Raw genomic sequence first — 20241 nt, forward strand, 5'->3', positions numbered from 1 at the left:
TCTTTCATAATTCGCGGCTTTATATATTTTGATCATTTCAAATATTTATTAAACTACATTCATTCTCTTGGAGATTTTAATTTTTTGTACTTATTTTCTCTGTTCTTTCTCGCGTTTCAAAAGTATGCTCACATTTCATATTATTAAGTGCAGAAAGTGCAATAGCAGTGAGCAATGGACAGACCGAAGTTGCGAGTAATCGATCATTTCGATACTTCGAGAATCTTTCGAATTACCGCCATTCCCGAAATGCGCCGCGAATCGCGAAGACGTATATCGAGTCGCTCCGTATTTTTCGGGATTTTTCGGGACGTATCTGTATCTGAATCTGAAAGTATCTAAATCTCGCGCACACAATAAGTTATTTAAAGTATCTTATGAAGTGTTTTGTTGTAACGTACACATTGTGTACAATTATTAATATCGCCATTTCGCTGTTGACGATCAGAATCTACGTGCTAATATCCATCGTAAAGATCACCGCCATGTTTCCCGCCAAAGTGCATGACCATTACCAAGTATGTATGCATTATACATTGTTTTCTAATTAACTACATCAATATATTTTCTGTAATTCGTTATTTCAACTATTCTTAATATCTATTGAAATATAATCGAGAGAGAGAGAGAGAGAGAGAGAGGAAGAGAACTGTACTTTTCTTTCTATATATGTTATATTTAAAGAGAGAGAGAGAGAGAGAGAAAGGAAATTTATTACCTTGATATTTTAATATATATATTTTACTATATATACTATATATATATTTTTTTTTGATATTGTAAATTCGTATATTAAATAAATTATTATGTGTATATATATGTGTGCATTCTCTTTATTAGGCTATTTTTAACATACAAAATGGTCGCCTCTCTCTCTCTCTTTCTTTCTCTCGATAATATTGTGGGTAGAATAAAAAAACAAGCTAAAATAGTAACAGAAAAGTTCTAGTCTTTCTGCGAAACAGGAAAACGTACTATCTACGGATCTTTTTAGCAAAACAAAATTTATTTTTTTCTTCTTCTGTCCTGTTCAACTGTTTATTTAAACAAAATCATATATTATAGGTAGGAAGATGAATGATAAAATCAAATTTTATAAACAAATGTATTAATGATGTTTATGTACAATGTTTACAATACACGATATAGAAAACATGTCCGCATGTTTATGGTGTTACATATAATACAACAAATATCAACTCATTCAAACTATTAATATATGGCAGTTATGATGAGAAGAATATGTGTCGAGAATAATTAAAAAACCATTAATACTATAAAACATACATAAATATTGTGATATAAAATAGCAAACTGCTTATTTCTCACAAAAATATGTACATTAAAGATTTCTCAGATAATTAATGTATTAATATAGGGTTATTTTGCCAGTATATATAAATTAAAAATACAGATCTCCGCAAATATAGCTACATTGCGCATCACAATATTGCATAAAGTGATCGAAACTCAAAACTATCAATGTGCGGTGCAAGAAATTTACAGGAAGGAGATAAGGAAAATAGTTTATGCATTTTTTTTATCCATCCGACTGTTGATCCAATTTCTTTTATTTATATGCATTATATCGATGTGCAATGGAATCTGGAGAGGAAAAAAAACTTGATCTTAATAACTTTACAAGTATTTTTCCGCATCTTTTACAATAATCAGATTTATCAATAATTGTCATGGCTGAGTGTTGGCACGTCTTACTCATTCTAGTCAGCTCTTTCTATGAATCCTATTAGTTAAATATGTATGTGTGTACTTTGCACCAGGTTAAGTTAATTAAATAAATTTTAATAGACTATGATTCACACATTATTTTAACGCAATAACGTGGATTACAGATCTATACATAGACGTAGCAAATTAGATACTAATCAAAATACTATATATTCTATTACAACTATATTGTATGTATTACTGAGTACATACAAATTTATAATATACAGAAAAGTAAAAATACAGAATGAAAACTGGCCGCTGGTAAAATGAAAAATGGATTTGGTAAGCTAAAGTATTAAATTAAGTGAAATGCACATCGAGACATACGCTTATTATATTAAAAATTAATAAAATTATTCTGATATTATTCTAAAATATTGCTTTCGCTTATCACCACTTCAATCAACTGCTATATTCGTTGTCTCCATTTTTCAAAATTTTTCTATCAAAATAATTATGATAATAAATAGAAGGAAATTATAAACACTTTAAAACACACTAAGAAAGGTTTTCGTAAACGAAGCACCAAAAAGTATAAATCTATTAATTGATGGCAAACGCGTCATTTACAAAACGACGCGTTCCATATGATAATGTCTAATAAATTAATTATGTAGTAAATTGTCATCAGAAAATTGATGATACGATCGTTGGTAACGTTTTCATTGCGCCCTGCTATCTGACGAATGTTGGTACTCTTCATTCTTGTTCTGTATGTAGTCTCCCATTCGCTCACGTACATCCTCTCTCAAGTCACTCGCAAGTCAGTAACACAATTACACATACAATGTCCTGTCATTAAGGCGCGAATCGATACTTTCACGTCTCAAAATCCAATTCTGGATCCCTTGATTGACGCTGTTTGCTTTTCGCTCTTCTCGCCTTGGTCGCCGCGATTTTCCTCTTCTTCGGCTTCGGCATGATATGGCAACTGCAGCCGCTTCGGATCATGATATGATCCAACGCCCACCCGGACCCGCTCACGTTATTACCGGAAATCGTGGGAACGTCGTCGTGTTCTTTGTGATGGTGTTCTTTGTGATGGTGCCTTCTGTGCTCTTTCATTTCAATCTGTATGAATTAGAAAATTACCATATTAATTACATTAATATCTCCTAATTCCGCTTGATTATACATATTAACATTTATAAATAGTTATATATAGTTTTAAATAAATTGATAATAGCAAAAGATATCGTAATCGTGAAAATATTAATATATCTCATCTTTTTATAATAAGAATCTATTACTCTCTTAATGATAGAATTATGATAGAGAATTTTTCGATGATTCGCGATCGCACCTTCGGTCCAGGGTTTTCGACGATAGCGTACGAATACGAGAACGTTTGCACGCATCTGGACTGGTTGCTGAACTTCCGGTCGATGAACCTGCACGGCTTATCGAGAACGTCTGGTCTGCAAGAAATCTCGAAGAAACTCTGGACATTCTTGCCGTCCCGATAGAGCGCGACATACATATCTTCTTGATTTCGACCGCCGATCGGTTGTATTACCTCCTTTACCGTAGGACAGCATTCGACCGGAAGGCCCTCCTTGCCTCCTTCCTCACGTATAATCCTATGCATGTCTCGATATGTCATCTGCTTGTTCGTCGGCTCCTCCAGTGGCTCCTCTGTCCTACAATGGCAGACATTTCTCCTGTTTAATCGATTCTTATTTTTAATTAATTCTTTCGTAATCAAGCGTCTCTTTTCACTCTATTAATTTTCTTCGAGAATGCAGATAGAGGGCATATGTTATTTTTACGGAATTTTTGTCGGATCAAATTCTAATCATTGCCGAAGAACATGTACGATCGTCGTGTTAACAAGCGAGTTAATGGAAAATATATGTAAAAAAAATTAAAAAATAAAATCATGTTTCGTGCTACGCCACGCTGGAGCACCGTTGAATTTAAATCGGATTTAGTTCGCCATTGGAGGAAACGATATTCCTCCCATGTTGACCGCGCCCATATCTAAATTACGCGGTAGAATGTTGTAGCGATTTAAAAAAGTTCCGCGAGACATGATATTTTACTTCGTTTCGAATATATTATTAGCATTTTATGCACAGTAATGATAATAATTAAGATAGCGTATTGAAAACTACCGAATAAAAAATGGACACAAAATAACAAATACGAGGTACATCACGTTTCAATCAATCATTATTCACAATTATTATTGAACAAGAGTCATGATTACAAAGAGCTCAAAAAAGGAGAACATATCTTAATTAAAAGTTGTTGTAAATATTGAGAAAGACTAATTTTGATTTTTATATGCTTCAATTAGATCGAGCAAAGCAAATTTAATAACGACAATTATTTCCACGTTTTATTCCGTTATATTTTATTCAAAAATCTTTACTTACCAGCGAGAGATATGTCCTCTGGAAGGCTGTTCCCTGGGCCTTCGAGAGGAGAAGGCTAAAGTCAGATTGTTGGCGGCAGTAAGCCGCGGGCGACACAGGACTGCGGTCAGCCAAACCACCTGCGAACGAGAATCATGAGAACGCATAAATTATTTGTTCACATGTTTGACATCTATGGTCTCTCTCTCTCTCTCTCTCTCTCTCTCTCTCTCTCTCTGATTTTACGAGTTAAAAAAATAAATATATCAATAATTATACAAGCTTTTATCATCTACCTATGATTAAGTACTGATTATATAGAAATTTTCATCTAAATCTATAATTCTATAATAACTATATAATCTTTATTATATCATTTATTAAAGTAGATGTACTTCTATTTAAGTCTGGCAACAAAATCAAGTAAATATATTTCTATTGCAACAGGTACATGTGTCTTAATGCGACAAACGTTGATTATTTGACGCGACGCGATGTGAACAAATCATGTCTGTCGCTCACTGACAAAGGCGCATGATCTTACAATAAATATTTTGCGTATTGTCAGTTTAGAATTGCCTTGATAATAATATCGGCAAAGGATCGCGCGTGAGAAAATACCGAACGGGGCCTCGGAGACTGGTACGCGAGAGAACGCGCGAATGAAACACGGTGTTAGTCACGCATCTCGCCCGAATCCGCGGCACACGTGAACGGGCGCGGTATATACGTGTGAGCTTACGTGGAGGTGAAAACATTAATTCGGCTCATAATTTTTATGCAAAACAGGCCTCACGGCGCCGCCGCCGCCGCCGCCGTCGCCGCTCGCTGCTCGTTAATACGTAAGCGTGCCTCTTTCTCGCGCGGTACACCACACTTTCGATTTAATTGCGCCGTATAACTCGTCATCGCAGGAAACACGCGGAACCGGCCTGCTTCATTCACCGGACTGAACCTCTTTCTTTTCTTTATTACTTCGCAAGAAGATTCTCTCTTAAGATTCGCGTAAAGTGTAATATTTACAGCTCTAAAAAAAACACGGAAAAGAAAGAGCGATATCGATAAATAACTGCAGAAAGTATATGCACGCAATACAGGAAGGAACATAAATATTTCACAAATGGATTCTCTCCACAGCTAATTTTGAACGAAAAATAACGTATCGACAGAGATTTCTGTTCATAATTTATAATAATATACTGCGTTATTATATTATCAAGTATCCCGATAACACTTTTCTTCCGTAATACATTAGGAATCCCTGTCAAAGGATAGAACGAAAGCTTCTCGGCGAGGTTTATATAAACGAGACAACGCGATATAAAGCCGACATCGCCGACGTTTAATTAAGCCATCGTTTCTTCGGGTGAACAGTTAACTAAGCGGCGGCGCCTCCCATACGAGGAACTCGCATTGGACAGAACTGCGCGTTCGGATTAAATGGATGTTTAATCACACATCGAGACCACACATCACGTACCCCGCGATTCTTATCGAATTCTTGCATCATCCGGGGAAGGAATTCTCTTGCCGGCAGTGCGATTTTAATCGTATAAAGATGTACCGGGTACGCGGTGGCAACACGACTTAACGATACTTCGCGTTAATTGCTCGCTAAATCAAGATAATGATTATTACCACAATGCGACCAAATTGTCCGATCATGTACACGAGTGCCAATGAAAAGATCCGGTTATTAACATTTGTATTAAAATCGGATAAGTATATAACTGGCGCAGATTAATAAACTATATTACCTATGTGAACTTAACAGCCTATATTTAATATACTATACTTTCAAAAAAATGATGATATTTTGTTTATAGTTGTTTGTAGAGACAATAATTTCGTTCGTCGTCGAAGCCATAAAAAGATTAACATTTTGAGAAAATAACTGTTATATCCGACTTTAAAAAAAAAAAAATAATAGTAATCTTTGATTTATCTTGATTCAAAATTATTTGTAATTATTTGTAACAATTTCCCTTTCGTTTTTAGTTGCGCTGTTTAAAAGTTACAGTATATATGCAATACTAAAAAACAGTTCATATATAAATAACTATAATATCAACCTGCAGTGAAGATTATACCTCTTATACGCGAAATCACGGCCGCAAGATTTCACGGCGATGCTCCTAAAAATACGAAGTTAAGCCGTTACCTCCATGTCATGCCCGGGCTAAGAGGATGTCAATTAGCGCCGTAAATTCTTTTCTCCCTTTTCCCGCATTCTTTACGATAATGAAACGGATGCTTTCTGCGAAAGTTGAAATTAGCCGATCGTTCGTCGAGCCGAAAAGTATGATGAGATAATCCCGGATATATATCTCTGGCCAAACGCGCTCTCGTAATCCCGTTTCAATCGCCAGGCGATCATTATCCGTCTTCGCAAGTTCATCTAATGACAGTTCGCAACTATCCCCATCTCGATCATTTTCAATCGTCGGCAAATAAAGATTTATCGTCAAAGATTTATCGTCACGACGCATCCGCGCGACGTAAAAGTTGCTTGAGCTACGGCTACGCATTGCAAACTCGTTCCACTTTTACGAGAGTACGCTGTATATATTTTCATACAGAAGGAATTCGTACGTTGATTACCGGACGAAAATACGAACCGGTCCATTATACGCCTTCACGCAACGTGAAGTTAACCGGAGATGACGTTTTTATTGCTTCTTTGCGTTCCAAACACTTTCCTTTTCCCTATAAATAATTTATGTACATTCTGATTTACATTTCAAATCTCGGCAGCATGTATCTCTTATCTGAAAACGTTTACCGATCACTCTGTATCGATCAGTAACAATTATCAATGATATCCTATCTTCCCGCCATTTGTCTAATTGTTAGAATATCTAATATGTCCCAAGGAAGATTAATCGTTAGAGACAGAGATACTTTCACATGCTCGTATCGCTAGCATAATTAATCACAATCGCATTGACCCGATAATACACGATCGCACTAATGACACTTAATTCCAAAAGTTACTTAAGTTATTTAAGGTGACGATAAAGCAACATTCTCCTCTCTCTCTCTTAATCCGGTTGTCTTGGTGTATCAAACAGAGGTGGAAATATCGTCCCTCCCACGTGGAAGCGGCGGAAATAATTTGTGGTGCAATTAGAGTCCCATAACGCATTGACGATGACGGCGAAGCCGGCGGTCGGTCCGGCAGCGGGGCCCGAGACTAGCCCCCCAGCTCTTCGTATCTCATGCCTCCCAGAATGCACTCCGGGTTCGAGAGAGTTGCGATATACGTACAGCTACGATATACTCACGGTATACCGATAATGTTCGGGGAATCGTGGAGACCGGTATCCGGATGAGGACGCTGCTTATCGGCCGACCGTGTTTATATCGCCACGTGGGTGCCCGCCCGAGTCCCGTTCTTTCTTTCTCTCTTTCTCTCTTCCCATTGTAAGCTGCCGGTCCGAAAAATCGGTCACGATCGATTTCATGTTCATGTATACACCCAAGTATATACACGCGAAGTCATCGGTGACTATATCTCAGCGATTGCCGACGACTTTAAGTCATCTCTCGAAATGTATTTAGAGAAGTAGAACTATCGGAAAAGAAAAGAATCGAATTTCGATCAAACTACCGATGAAGAGGTGAGATCTGAAGAAGGATATTTCGTATTATACGTCATTGTTATAGACATTAAAAATTTTCAACTTTCTCCAATAATTCATCGGTCCACAAGCAGGATTATTAATCCTTGCAGCGGGAAACGCGAGTAAACGGTTAATTAAAATCTCGGAATTTTTCAAATCTCAATAGCGTATATAATCGGCGCGCGTTATTTATCGCTACCGGCGATAAGATTTACAGGGTACACCGTGCTGATCTAGGCAAAGGTGTTATTATATATTTAAAACGTATCAGAAACACTAGAGAGATTACCGTTCGTAAAATACACGCGCATTCGCGTAACAAGAGAATGATATCGCGCGAACGTAAATTCCAATTCAATGTAACGATACGCGCGCACGCAGCTCGCGTAAAAAAAAATCGCGACGGCTAAATCGCGGTAAAAATTCGCGACCCTTCTGTCACGACCGGAGGCGGCATTTAACGCGCGTACAAACGTAATCCAGCGGGCATTCTCTTTCGCGCCATTGGCCGCGACTTTTTCACCTCCGGTTACCGCGGGTGCCGCGATTGGAGAAACGCGTGCCGATAATTTATGAGCCTGCTCGAGTGTAGCCGACGCGGTTTCCCGTTCGCAGAAACTATACCGTTTACATTGTGCGCCTGTCGCCGCCTGCGTCCGAGATGTCCGCTACGTCGTAAATAATGAGATATTGTCGTGTCTCCCTCGTTAATAAGCTATTGATTTGAATATCAATTCCGAGTGACGAAAGATCTCTCTTTCGAAATGCGCGCGGAAAAACGCGCCACGTCCCACTTGATTCGATCATCGTGGCTCGATTATGCGAAATATCGCGATAAGGCGTAATATAAATACGCGTAGAGAGTTGCCTTTATTACATTGAAAAAATATCGGCGATTAATTAAACACATTGAAAAACACATCGCACGTTTATAGAGCGTAGGCTCCTGTGTTACATGAACTTTGAATTATGGGAAATCATTCGTGTTATTCACTCTCTAAAGAACATATTCAAATTATGTCTATGTATATAATTGATTCGTCACGAAGAATGTAATCTTCCGCGACTTTTACTGCTCCATTCATTTAAATTAGTGTACATTCGAAGAAGAGCAAGCACACTTTGGCACACAACGCACTTTCGGCTTTTACGCGCCTGTAACGACCCACGGATCGCATTCCGGCAAGATTTTACGACATGTTCGACTATAACACAGATTAGACGTCGTAGATAGTGTACTTTATACATACTTCGAACGAAAGCTGAAGTATGAATACATATACAACTTCGATAAACACTTCAACATTTATTACTTTACGTTCTTATCTCTTTCGCTTAAAAAAAAAAAAGGGAAAATTTTGAAGTATGTTTCTTGCAAAAAATTTAAGTACCTTCATTAATTCGATTATAATCATGACACGTAACCTGTCATTCCCGTCGAGAGGCGACAGATCATCACTAATGATTCTTTAGAGGATCTCCACGCGTTGACGACCATCGGATAATTATCGGTGCTTCCGGATAATTAAAATGATTGTACAGCGACAACGACAAATTAAGCTCGAGCCGCTAAAATAGCAGAACCGTGAAACGGCCGGTTAGCCTTTGCTGGCAATCTCATTAAAGGTAGTTTACACGATAAACTCGCGACAAGACTCGAAGCAGTGGCCCGTGTTTACCCAACTGTCAATGCAACGCTCGTATCATTAGCATAGTCTTTGTGCATTTATAAAGACAAGAGGTACTCCCGACTTATTGCAAAGTACCAAAGGTGGTTTCAACACCAGCGTTTCGCCATTTATTAAACATTTCGAGAGTCACTCGATCCTCATCCGTGCCCACCATTTTTTACGATTTCGTTGCGCGATCCGATCTGCAATCCTTCATATTTTATACGATGTTTAATATCATTACATTATTTAATATCTGAGAGAGAATATACGAATTATATTTTGCATCCAAATTTTTTATACATTCTTTTGCGATAACTGATCGAGAGCCACTTTGTCATCCGCGAGACGGATCACAGTAGTGATTTAAGTCCTTAGCCATATACATCGTATATCGTTCGCGTCTAATTTCGTTCGTTCATGGAATCGAAAAAGACATGACAAGTAACATACGACGAGTCCACAATATATATTGCGCATCGACGTGTGACAACGCGACGCATGGCGCGAGTTAAGCGAGCGCAATGTGATTTTTTTCACCGTGGAAAGGTAAACATCGTGGAACGCATGACAAACGGCAACTATCGAGTGCCTGTTAGAGATAGGTAAGGAGCAATGAAAGGTCCTCCAGCGTGCCGCCCGGCACAATAAACGGCCAACGGCGAAGTGGCTCGCACGGGAGGGCACAACCCGCGGGCTGTTTAGACAGCGAATGCTTTGCCGTGTGTTATGATTGACGTGTATAAATATTTGGTTAGTCGCCTTGCCATCTCGTGCGTGTGATGCGCACGGTGCGTAAATCGTGCGTACAGTTACACGCGCGCGCGCGCGCGCATTTCTACGAGACACCGCAGGACTCTCGTCTCCTCTATACTCTCGTTGATGACGGCAAATTAAATGACAACCCGTTCGATGCGCGTGAGATTTAACAGATGGTCGCGAGTGCTGGCCGATCGGAACAGGATCTGACAGATCGGAGCGGAATCGACCCGAAGGGGTAGGCGTCATATAAATTCTTTTTTACGCACGCGAGTCCGGCGCAAAATCGCGATTCAAGTACATAGGAAGCTGAAGAACGCGACGACGTATTTCTATAAAATAAGTGTCTAGCAGTATATTCCGTCGCGACGACACCTGTCCCCGGCAGGGTAGCCGCGGCTGTTCGATATGTCGAGACGAGTGGAATGTTAATTGGGAAAACGAGGAAGCGCGACTTGCCTATGTTTCTTATATTATAATTCGGTTCAGAATCGAATGAGAAAGAATGTCGATCTCCACTCGCGATGTATGCGCCCGACTATCTCGCGTTGAGATATATGCTTTTCTCTTCTCTACCAATCGGGTATAATCGAGTTAGAACATATGAAAAAAAGGAACTATTGGAAGGGGTCGACGTCCCGGCGGCAAATACACCCACGACGACTCACTAAATCATTTGCGCAAAAAGCACGAGGCCAAACCACCTGCGTGCAGCTCTCTGTAGAGATCCACCCTCTTTTATATTATATTATGCCTAACTACGATTCGTAATATATTATTTCCAAATTGTTTTAAATTACAGGCTACGCGACTACGACGGGCCCATGCGATAATAGAAGAAGGCGTTCATCCGACAAATATCTTATTGCGAGGCCCTCGAGCATTATGCCAAATTGTTGAATAGCTAATATAAATAATGTATACCCAAACATTGTAATTCTTTTTTTTTTGCCATTGCACGCTATTCCGCAAAAGAAAAAAAAATTTGACAGAAAAGAGCAAACATAATTTTTTAATTAAACATAATTTAATTAAGCATTATAAGTTTTTATTATATGAACGATCAGAAAAGAAATGGTTGTTTCGATGGGTTTTATAATTTATATCGAAATGCAATTGTGAGTCATCATACAAATTATATAAGATTTATACAATTCATTTGTCTCTAATAAATTTGAAAGTTTACGAGTGCGTTTAATGCATTCTACGAATCAATCTGTTGCATTAGCATTTGTATAAAAGCCAAGACGGCGAAGTCACGCCTCGTTTCTGGTTGGTCTGCTGCCAATCGTCAGTTTTAGCTCTTCCCACATATTATCTGCGACAAGGCGTGAAATTCGCCTTACTGTCGCTGATCACTAACAATACACGTAGGTGGATGATTCAACAGAAGTAATTGGTAGATGGCTTTGAAACCGATACCTGAAACTGTAGTCGGCATTCGATTTCCGATAAGAGTCATCCGGTAAATATATATCGAACTAACAAACCGGAAATTGTTTTTACAGAATCGTTTCTCGGTCATTCGCGATGATTTTGCTATATGGATGACTCTCGTTTCGAAAACTGACACGTTGCTAAAAAATATATCCGCGCGCTATTTCGATTAAAATCTGATATAATAACTAAAAATCAAAGGCAGAGATCTTTTACGCTCTTAAAATAAATTGGGATGTAATGAGCGATGCACTTTTGCATAAATTTAAACGCTCTTTCGCAATGCTCCTCACGGACGTGTTAGACGACGCGCCGACGGCGTAATATTCACGGTAATCCGAGGCAACCGGGAATACATCGAAGACCTAGCTCTCCAAAAATGCCGACGGTATCTTCATCGCGCGCCAACCGACATCCGGCATTCGCGCAAAACGGGAGACTCGTCGCCTCGTCCTTTCCCGCGCAACGACACATATCCTTTTCAGAGGATGCGTTAAGAGGATTATTTATTGTAGGCACACACACACACATCGGCGCCGATGCCGGACCGATTAGCATAGTAATGTCGTCGATGGGTTTTATAATTTATATCGAAATGCAATTGTGAGTCATCATACAAATTATATAAGATTTATACAATTCATTTGTCTCTAATAAATTTGAAAGTTTACGAGTGCGTTTAATGCATTCTACGAATCAATCTGTTGCATTAGCATTTGTATAAAAGCCAAGACGGCGAAGTCACGCCTCGTTTCTGGTTGGTCTGCTGCCAATCGTCAGTTTTAGCTCTTCCCACATATTATCTGCGACAAGGCGTGAAATTCGCCTTACTGTCGCTGATCACTAACAATACACGTAGGTGGATGATTCAACAGAAGTAATTGGTAGATGGCTTTGAAACCGATACCTGAAACTGTAGTCGGCATTCGATTTCCGATAAGAGTCATCCGGTAAATATATATCGAACTAACAAACCGGAAATTGTTTTTACAGAATCGTTTCTCGGTCATTCGCGATGATTTTGCTATATGGATGACTGTCGTTTCGAAAACTGACACGTTGCTAAAAAATATATCCGCGCGCTATTTCGATTAAAATCTGATATAATAACTAAAAATCAAAGGCAGAGATCTTTTACGCTCTTAAAATAAATTGGGATGTAATGAGCGATGCACTTTTGCATAAATTTAAACGCTCTTTCGCAATGCTCCTCACGGACGTGTTAGACGACGCGCCGACGGCGTAATATTCACGGTAATCCGAGGCAACCGGGAATACATCGAAGACCTAGCTCTCCAAAAATGCCGACGGTATCTTCATCGCGCGCCAACCGACATCCGGCATTCGCGCAAAACGGGAGACTCGTCGCCTCGTCCTTTCCCGCGCAACGACACATATCCTTTTCAGAGGATGCGTTAAGAGGATTATTTATTGTAGGCACACACACACACATCGGCGCCGATGCCGGACCGATTAGCATAGTAATGTCGCGCCGTGAGGCCCCGACGACCCCGATGCTGCGTACACGATTTACACGCATGTGCGTGCACGCCGCTAATCTACCATTATTAAATTATCGGCGCAACGCGCGCGCGCGCGGGCTACACCGGCGATTATCATTTATCAATATCACGGGAGCGTAGTAACTTGCCGCCGATCGACCGTGTGTCTGTACGTCGTCGGTGCATAATGTATGTAAGATAACGCTGGTATGTGCGCGACGAACGATCGATGATAGGGATATTGCTTTTTTTTTCGCTGTGAAACTGCTGTCTAATCCGTGGATACTAATTGCGATCTCGATCCATGTAATGAATAAATTTTCATAGTTCAATTTATCGCGCTAGCTGAACAGATTCAATTCTTAAACGAAATATTATTTCCAAATTAATCGATTGATTCTGCGCACGCAAGCTCGTAGCTTGAAAATTAGATATTTACCATTAAAAATATATACCTATAGATATCTGACAGATTTAATCTTGGTAACGTTCGAAAATATTTTGAATGTTATTAGAGATTCTGTCTCGCGACTCGGGTTCGTCTAACAAGCGAGAGATGAGAATGATGCCGAAAGACAGCTGTGGGAAAACGCGACGAGGCGCGGACGAAGGGAAGATGAAAGGAATGAAAGCGCACGATCCACGCCATAATTCTAGGAGTTTATCGATGCGCCTCCGTGACAGGCGGTGGCTGAGGAGAGAAAAACACACATCGTTCACCGCTCTATCGGCCGTCCGTAGTTGGCGCGATTGTGTGCGCGGGCACCCTGCTATCTCGATAATATGCTAATAACACACGCGGCGGGCGGTACTTTACGATCGTTGCATCGATGCTGGATATCGTAATTATTGTTTCGCTACGTCCATTCGTCCGGCACAATGCGACGCCACGGATGTCGATTGTTGCGTCAATCGTACTGGGAGTGCACAATTGTAATTATCAGTGAGCTTACATACTCAACTACACAACAGATGCATGAGTGAGAATTTTATTAACATGTATCTCGCTACTGTTAACATCTTGAACACCGAGCAAGTTTCAATTGACTTTAAAAATTAATTTAACTAATTGATTATATGAATTATTTAGGGGGGCAATTATTAATTGTTAATTTCTTATTTTCTCTAGATTTTTCTTCTCAAATTTTATTTCCAAGTTTTTCAATTATAATTATCTTTTTTGCATATATATATGATTCTCTAAACGCGCTAGAAGAATGGATTTCGAGAGACGTATCAATTTTAAACGCACAGATCGCAATTTATCGAATATTCGTCTTACAATTAACACTTACCGCGACGAGGAGGGTGCTGAGAGCTTCAATTCGCATAGTAGCTGGCCAGGCCAGCAAAGAGGCCGTAGGTTGCGAGCTGGTGGATCGATCCGCTCGTATCGATCCTTGAATTACCGATCCCTCGGCTATCGGTTTTTTTTTACTCGGCGGCTCTAAGTATACTGGGCCGACGACGATGACTCTCTCCCGGCTCCACGTCGATTTCTCGTGATGATCCGCCGTGCCGATCCGGCGATGACATGGCTACCGCGCCGCCAATCTATCGACAGATAAACGTACATACATATATTAACGGCCTCTTACAACGCCGCGTTAATCGCAACGAGATAATCATCGACAAATCATCGCCCTGTTAGAATCGTAATCGACGCCGGCGATCGATTTCATTTCACGATGCACGCTATCGTTCGCGTGTATTTATTACAGAGACTCGGCTTCTGAATTATTCAAATAGATTTCGTAATATATTATCGATATTTAAAGACTGATTCAGTTCGGTCACTTTCGTTTAATATTACGAAGTAAAGCTCATTATATTGTGTTTTTATATTAATTGCGAATATGAAACATATGATATTTTAATTTACGATATGTCTTTTTTACTCTATCATAATCTCGTGATCTTACCACACATTCTTACCTTTCATATGGAAAAGTTATTTAAACAAACTTGTGTATTAAAACAACTTGTCACTTCAAACTTGTTTGAGGTTTCGATCGGCTGTTCTTTTTTTAAAACGTCCTATTTTTAAAGTCCTATATATCACTATATTGATACTCCGATTAAGACGACTCTTCGGTAAATCATCCGCGAAAATCGCGAACAAATTGTGCAAACGACACAAGACTTTCAACTGCGTGAATTGTTCGAGAAGACAACGCATTTGCTGCGACATGTCAGGACGGACTGTGGATTTAACATTCAAGATTTGCCGATAAAGTCTACGGCAAAACGTTTCGTGCAAAAGAGGTGCGGGCGTCATTTACGTTTCGTCACTCAATCGCGACGATGCTGCAAATCGATATCTTATCTCACGCCTCGCTTGTTTCCGTCGATTACATCGCGCAGCGACGTGTTACTGACCTACCGGAGAGAAATGTTGTTCCTCATGGGAGACTCGACGAATGTTACTTGCGCGAAAAACCTTTCCCTTTTCTTTCTTTCACGCTATTTTACCATCGTTTCTTTCGTTATTTATCGTTTATTCACTTGCGCTATATCCATTAGGCTTCGGCTATCGCATTATTGGTCAATACACGATAAAACGGCAATGTGAACGATAATTCCTGCTTATTGTCCGTATCCTGATAGATAACTCCGCGTATAAATTCCAATTGATAAAAGACGAAGAAAATATAGGCGCCATACGCAGCAGTATGGCGGTGCCGACGCTCTCCTGGCATCATTCGTTATGTGAGTTAATGACTCTCGAGAAATCATCGATTGGTCCCCGTCTGGAAATCGCGACGCCTCTCACACCGTGGAAACACGCCTTCTCACCGTGTTGTAATGGACGGGACTTCACGCGTGCGTGCGTTCGCCGTTCAACCAGCAAACGAACAAAATGCCAAGCTGTTTCGATAACGGGCGAGAGATGCGATAGAAAGTCCGCGCCATCGACACTGTATGAGGTCCCATCCAAGTTCCTCGAAAGATCAGACAAATTGACGCGGCTAAGATGAGATCTGTCTGCAATCGCATATTTCCTCGATCATCCCGAATTAATCCCAGGCAAAATGCCGAGATCGAGTTATTGTTGTGTTTAAGATGTGGGAAGAAAATGGATTGTTAGTTATATAATCCCACGTATCCAAAACAAGTTGCAAATAGTCCTGAGCGAAACAAAGTTTCATACTAATGTTGCTCGAGTTATTAAACATGACCAGGGATTAATTGGATCACATATTTGTAGTATTTCAATATTTTTATTAAATGTCTCAGATTGCTTATCCCACAGATAGCTAGTCACAGTTGATTATTAATTACAATACATATTATTTTTGTAAAATTTGCCTAAATCGATGAATTTTTACGAGCGATACAATCAAACATGTTTATCAAAGCCAGTTATGAATAATTATGTGACTCCATGACATATTCTACGACAAGGTGATCGGTCTGTATATTCGAGCTACCGTGAGTGCATCTATCGTCATGAATCATCGGCGTCCTCCTTCCGTTGATAATCGAAATTCCGTTGACAATCATCCATTCGTTTCCAGAGAACGACCGATGAAAGCGGCCGGCGCGTAATCATGAGCGGATTAGAGTTATAATTTCGAATTATCGCGCCGACACAGCGTGGCAGAGATGTGTAATACACACCATATGATATATCATTGCCAGTGAGTCATGGCGCGTGGAATTTATTTGATAAGACACATGCACCGGTTGGCGAAACGTGTCGCCGTTTCTTATCATACGGTGTTTCCCCGACATAATCGATGATAAGAAAGGGGTAAGGATCTGACACGAGCGGGGATATTCTCGTTTCGTCACCGAATGCATTATCGCGGATATTATCGGCGCGATACGTGGAATTCGGTCATAGTCTGCATTCCTTCGCGATTCGCGCATCGTTCTCGTATATGTACCTGCGTATCGCATACTGAATGACAGAACATGGCGGAACACGTGTGACATGATCGATTCTACGCCGATCAACGATAACCGGAGGCGCGCCGTTATCGCGTACCACAGACTAATGCATTCAAGAAACACACCGAGCCAGATTTACAGTCAATCATTGTCGCGAGCTATCGGCGAACACGAACCGTTCTTTGTGAACATTTTACATAAATTATAAATCTCTTTAAAGTTATAAAAATAAATAAAATTTTATTAATATTTTATAGGGCAAGTAAGACTTTCAAGAAATATAGATAATGATAATAGATACATATGCAATCGACAATGCGACGTTATTTAGGTGAGATTAAAATAGAAAAATAAAAGAGCTTGAATAAGGAAAAATAAGAGAGAAAGAGTATTAGATATGTAATATTGTAGGTTTATTAGTAAAATACTGTAGCCGATGGCTGGCAAGTAACTTTGGCCCAAGTAAATAGCATTAAATGTAAAACTGGTATAGCTAAAGTTTCACACACACAAACGACGTCGATTTTAAAAACTACACAATCCTTGAAGGGAAATGATTATAATAATCCGAATCTCCCCAATAAATCATTCCAACACAAATCCGTCGTAATACCGGTGCTACGATAACGACGGCACAATAATCGCGCTGTCGCGACACTCCGTTCGATTATGGAACGGGATTTCTCCACCGGAAAGCTGCCGCGAATAACCCTGAAAATCAACATCGCATGGCGACGAACGGCGATCGTCGCTGGTAGCAGCAGCAAGTGAATTTTTAATAGAAAGCGTGACCAATCCGGATACCGTATCGCCGATACCGTGTTGTCCACCCACGTAAAACTATGCCGACTTTCTCTTCTCCCCCTCCGCCTGCGCCCTTTCCTTTATTTCCTCGCGAGCAAATGTACGAACATGATCTGTCAAATAAACCCCGTCGAGCCGGATTACATTGCGCGATCTCCATCAATCGCAATGTATTAATGATCCCGATGCCGCAGAGATAAACGATCGATCGGCCTGCTCTTGAAGCACGAACAGGGGACAAGGATCTGTAGTTTAATTACTGCATCGTTTACGAGTAACACGAGACGCATAATTCTCGCACGATGACTTGCGATCTTGGTAATTTGGCCTGCATGAGTATTCCCAATGGTATGTTATTACTCGTTATCGCGAGACTATCGCGGTACAGATCTTTGTTAAGCATTAATATCCCACCGAGCCGAACAAATCGCGATATTGTATTCCAATCGATAGTTAAACGCGAATAAACCTGTATAATGGTGCAATTTTTTTTTCGATCGATTACGACGAAGATAAGTGATACGAGCATGTAAAAGCTGTTATTTCGACAGATGACGTTACAATTGGACTTAGGTAACTGATGCACGATAAGCGTTACGCTTAATTCAGATTTTTGCACAGATTGTTGCGAGAATTTCGCCCGAATGGGCAGGTATGACGTACGATCGGGGGTTTATATCGCAAAATCGCCACGTAATACATCGATAAGTACAAAATATATAGAAGCTCATTGGCATTTCGCAGAGGCGGAGCCGTCCGCGGGCTTTGCGTTGAGTCACTTATCGACGGCGGCGCCTGGCTACATCGTGATAAAAACATCGCGCCTGAGAATGCGTTGAGCCTGGTCAGCCGGCGCCTTCTATCTCGCCGTGCGCTGTCATTAGTTTATTACCATTAACTTTCGCGGTAATTTACTTATACATGTGTTAAACCCTTGGCGACAAGAATGTCGAGCGCGAGCAGTCAAACGGATCGAGAGAGGCTGGCATTCGGAAAAATTATCCGTATTCTTAATTATTCATGTAGTTGACACGGCTGTGTTTTGTAATCGCGCGGTCGAACTAAATCCATTGAATATAATTAAATGAACTGAATCCTGGGAAATTAAATCCCTCTAGCGAGAATCTAACGAGAACCACTAACGCCGCTTACAGTGCGACAGTTCGCGACACGTTCTCGACAACTCGCACGTCGCGATATATTCTCTTTACGAGCCCCTTGACGTTGCCATTCTTTCCGCCTACGCGACGAATCCACCTTAACGAATCCGCGATCTCTAATTTACGCAGGCAGTTGCGTTCCGAGAATAAATAAGGAAACCGCACTCGTTAAAGTCATACAAGAGCACGCATTAATTTTGCATTTTTTCCACGTGAAAAAATTTTGTCACACGCAATTCTTAATCTTCTTGCGGCTATCTCGTCCTTGACGCCTAAGTGAGATAAAGCTATCTGTCGCGTCTTTCTTATGCGATAATTTTCCTTGTTATACATTATTATTATTTAATTTTTTTGTCAGAGTTTTTGTATTCTCATCACAACTTTGTTGCGTAATAAACAGAGATTTGTGCAATTAAAGATGATTTTATGATATAATAGATATCCAAATATAAGACTCGTCTAATTTATTGAATTCTTTTCGCTCGAGCAGCTATATAGATTTGATGATACATATGTAGTATTGCCTTTTTTGTGGATGACGACATTATTAATATTTTTTTAAATTACATCTTGTAACAACTGGACATGGCCAGAAGGAATCATCCCGTTACTGACAACTTCTTTTACTGCATCCTTCGACGACGCGCGCAATAGATATACATGTCCCGTGGTTTTACTATTCCACCTCTATCCTTCCCGTGCTTCTCTCTTGCAATGTGTTGTCTGTTCGATTAAAAAAATTCATCGTGACAGTGAAGACCGCGTGGGCATAAGTTACATCCGTCGAGACATTAATAAGACACGAATCATCGACGTTCGCTCGTCGATGTGTCGCATCTGAATACAGTCTATATGCGAACGGTGAATGCGGCGATATTGTTTAATATATTCCGATATCTTTAGCGAATTATCCGGATCGATACTGGGTTGATAGGCGAACATCTACCCGCTCGTGTTTGCTCTCGAGAAAATCTTTGGGAAAAATCCGGTGAATGAAGGGAGGGGAATTGCTCGAGTTATCTAATATACATACGTACACGATAGCTATGAAATCGAGATCGGCTCGCGATACGACTTGTATTGCCGTGCTGATGTGATAAAATATCACGATATCCCGCACGGATCGGTTTTATTATCGGTTCGCGATTTCCGCCGTTTAAGTACGGGAATATATTAAAAACCTAAGCGAATTATAGATAGATTTGCGCGCGCGAAATCTATTACCTGACATAGAAAGATCGCGGAAGACATTTATCGAACGACTATCCGATATTATTATACATAAAGGAATGAATATACACGAT

The 20241-nt window shown here is 40.1% G+C and overlaps 1 protein-coding gene across 1 annotated transcript in view; it reads right to left on the reverse strand.

Annotated features, from left to right (window-relative positions):
* Window positions 1–1091: 1091 nt before the first annotated feature.
* Window positions 1092–20241, reverse strand: part of LOC115233014 — a 64130-nt gene continuing 44980 nt past the window's right edge. Inside the window, exons 2-5 of the mRNA XM_029803222.1 lie at window positions 14375–14633; window positions 4110–4228; window positions 3035–3371; window positions 1092–2802 (exon numbers count right to left, since the gene is read on the reverse strand). Of these exons, the coding sequence (XP_029659082.1) occupies window positions 2551–2802; window positions 3035–3371; window positions 4110–4228; window positions 14375–14410 (744 nt within the window). The 5' untranslated portion in view covers window positions 14411–14633 and the 3' untranslated portion in view covers window positions 1092–2550. The remainder of the gene's footprint in view (window positions 2803–3034; window positions 3372–4109; window positions 4229–14374; window positions 14634–20241) is intronic.

This window comes from Formica exsecta, unplaced genomic scaffold (genome assembly GCF_003651465.1).
Source record: "Formica exsecta isolate Colony F162 unplaced genomic scaffold, ASM365146v1 scaffold155, whole genome shotgun sequence".
Lineage (NCBI taxonomy): Eukaryota > Metazoa > Arthropoda > Insecta > Hymenoptera > Formicidae > Formica > Formica exsecta.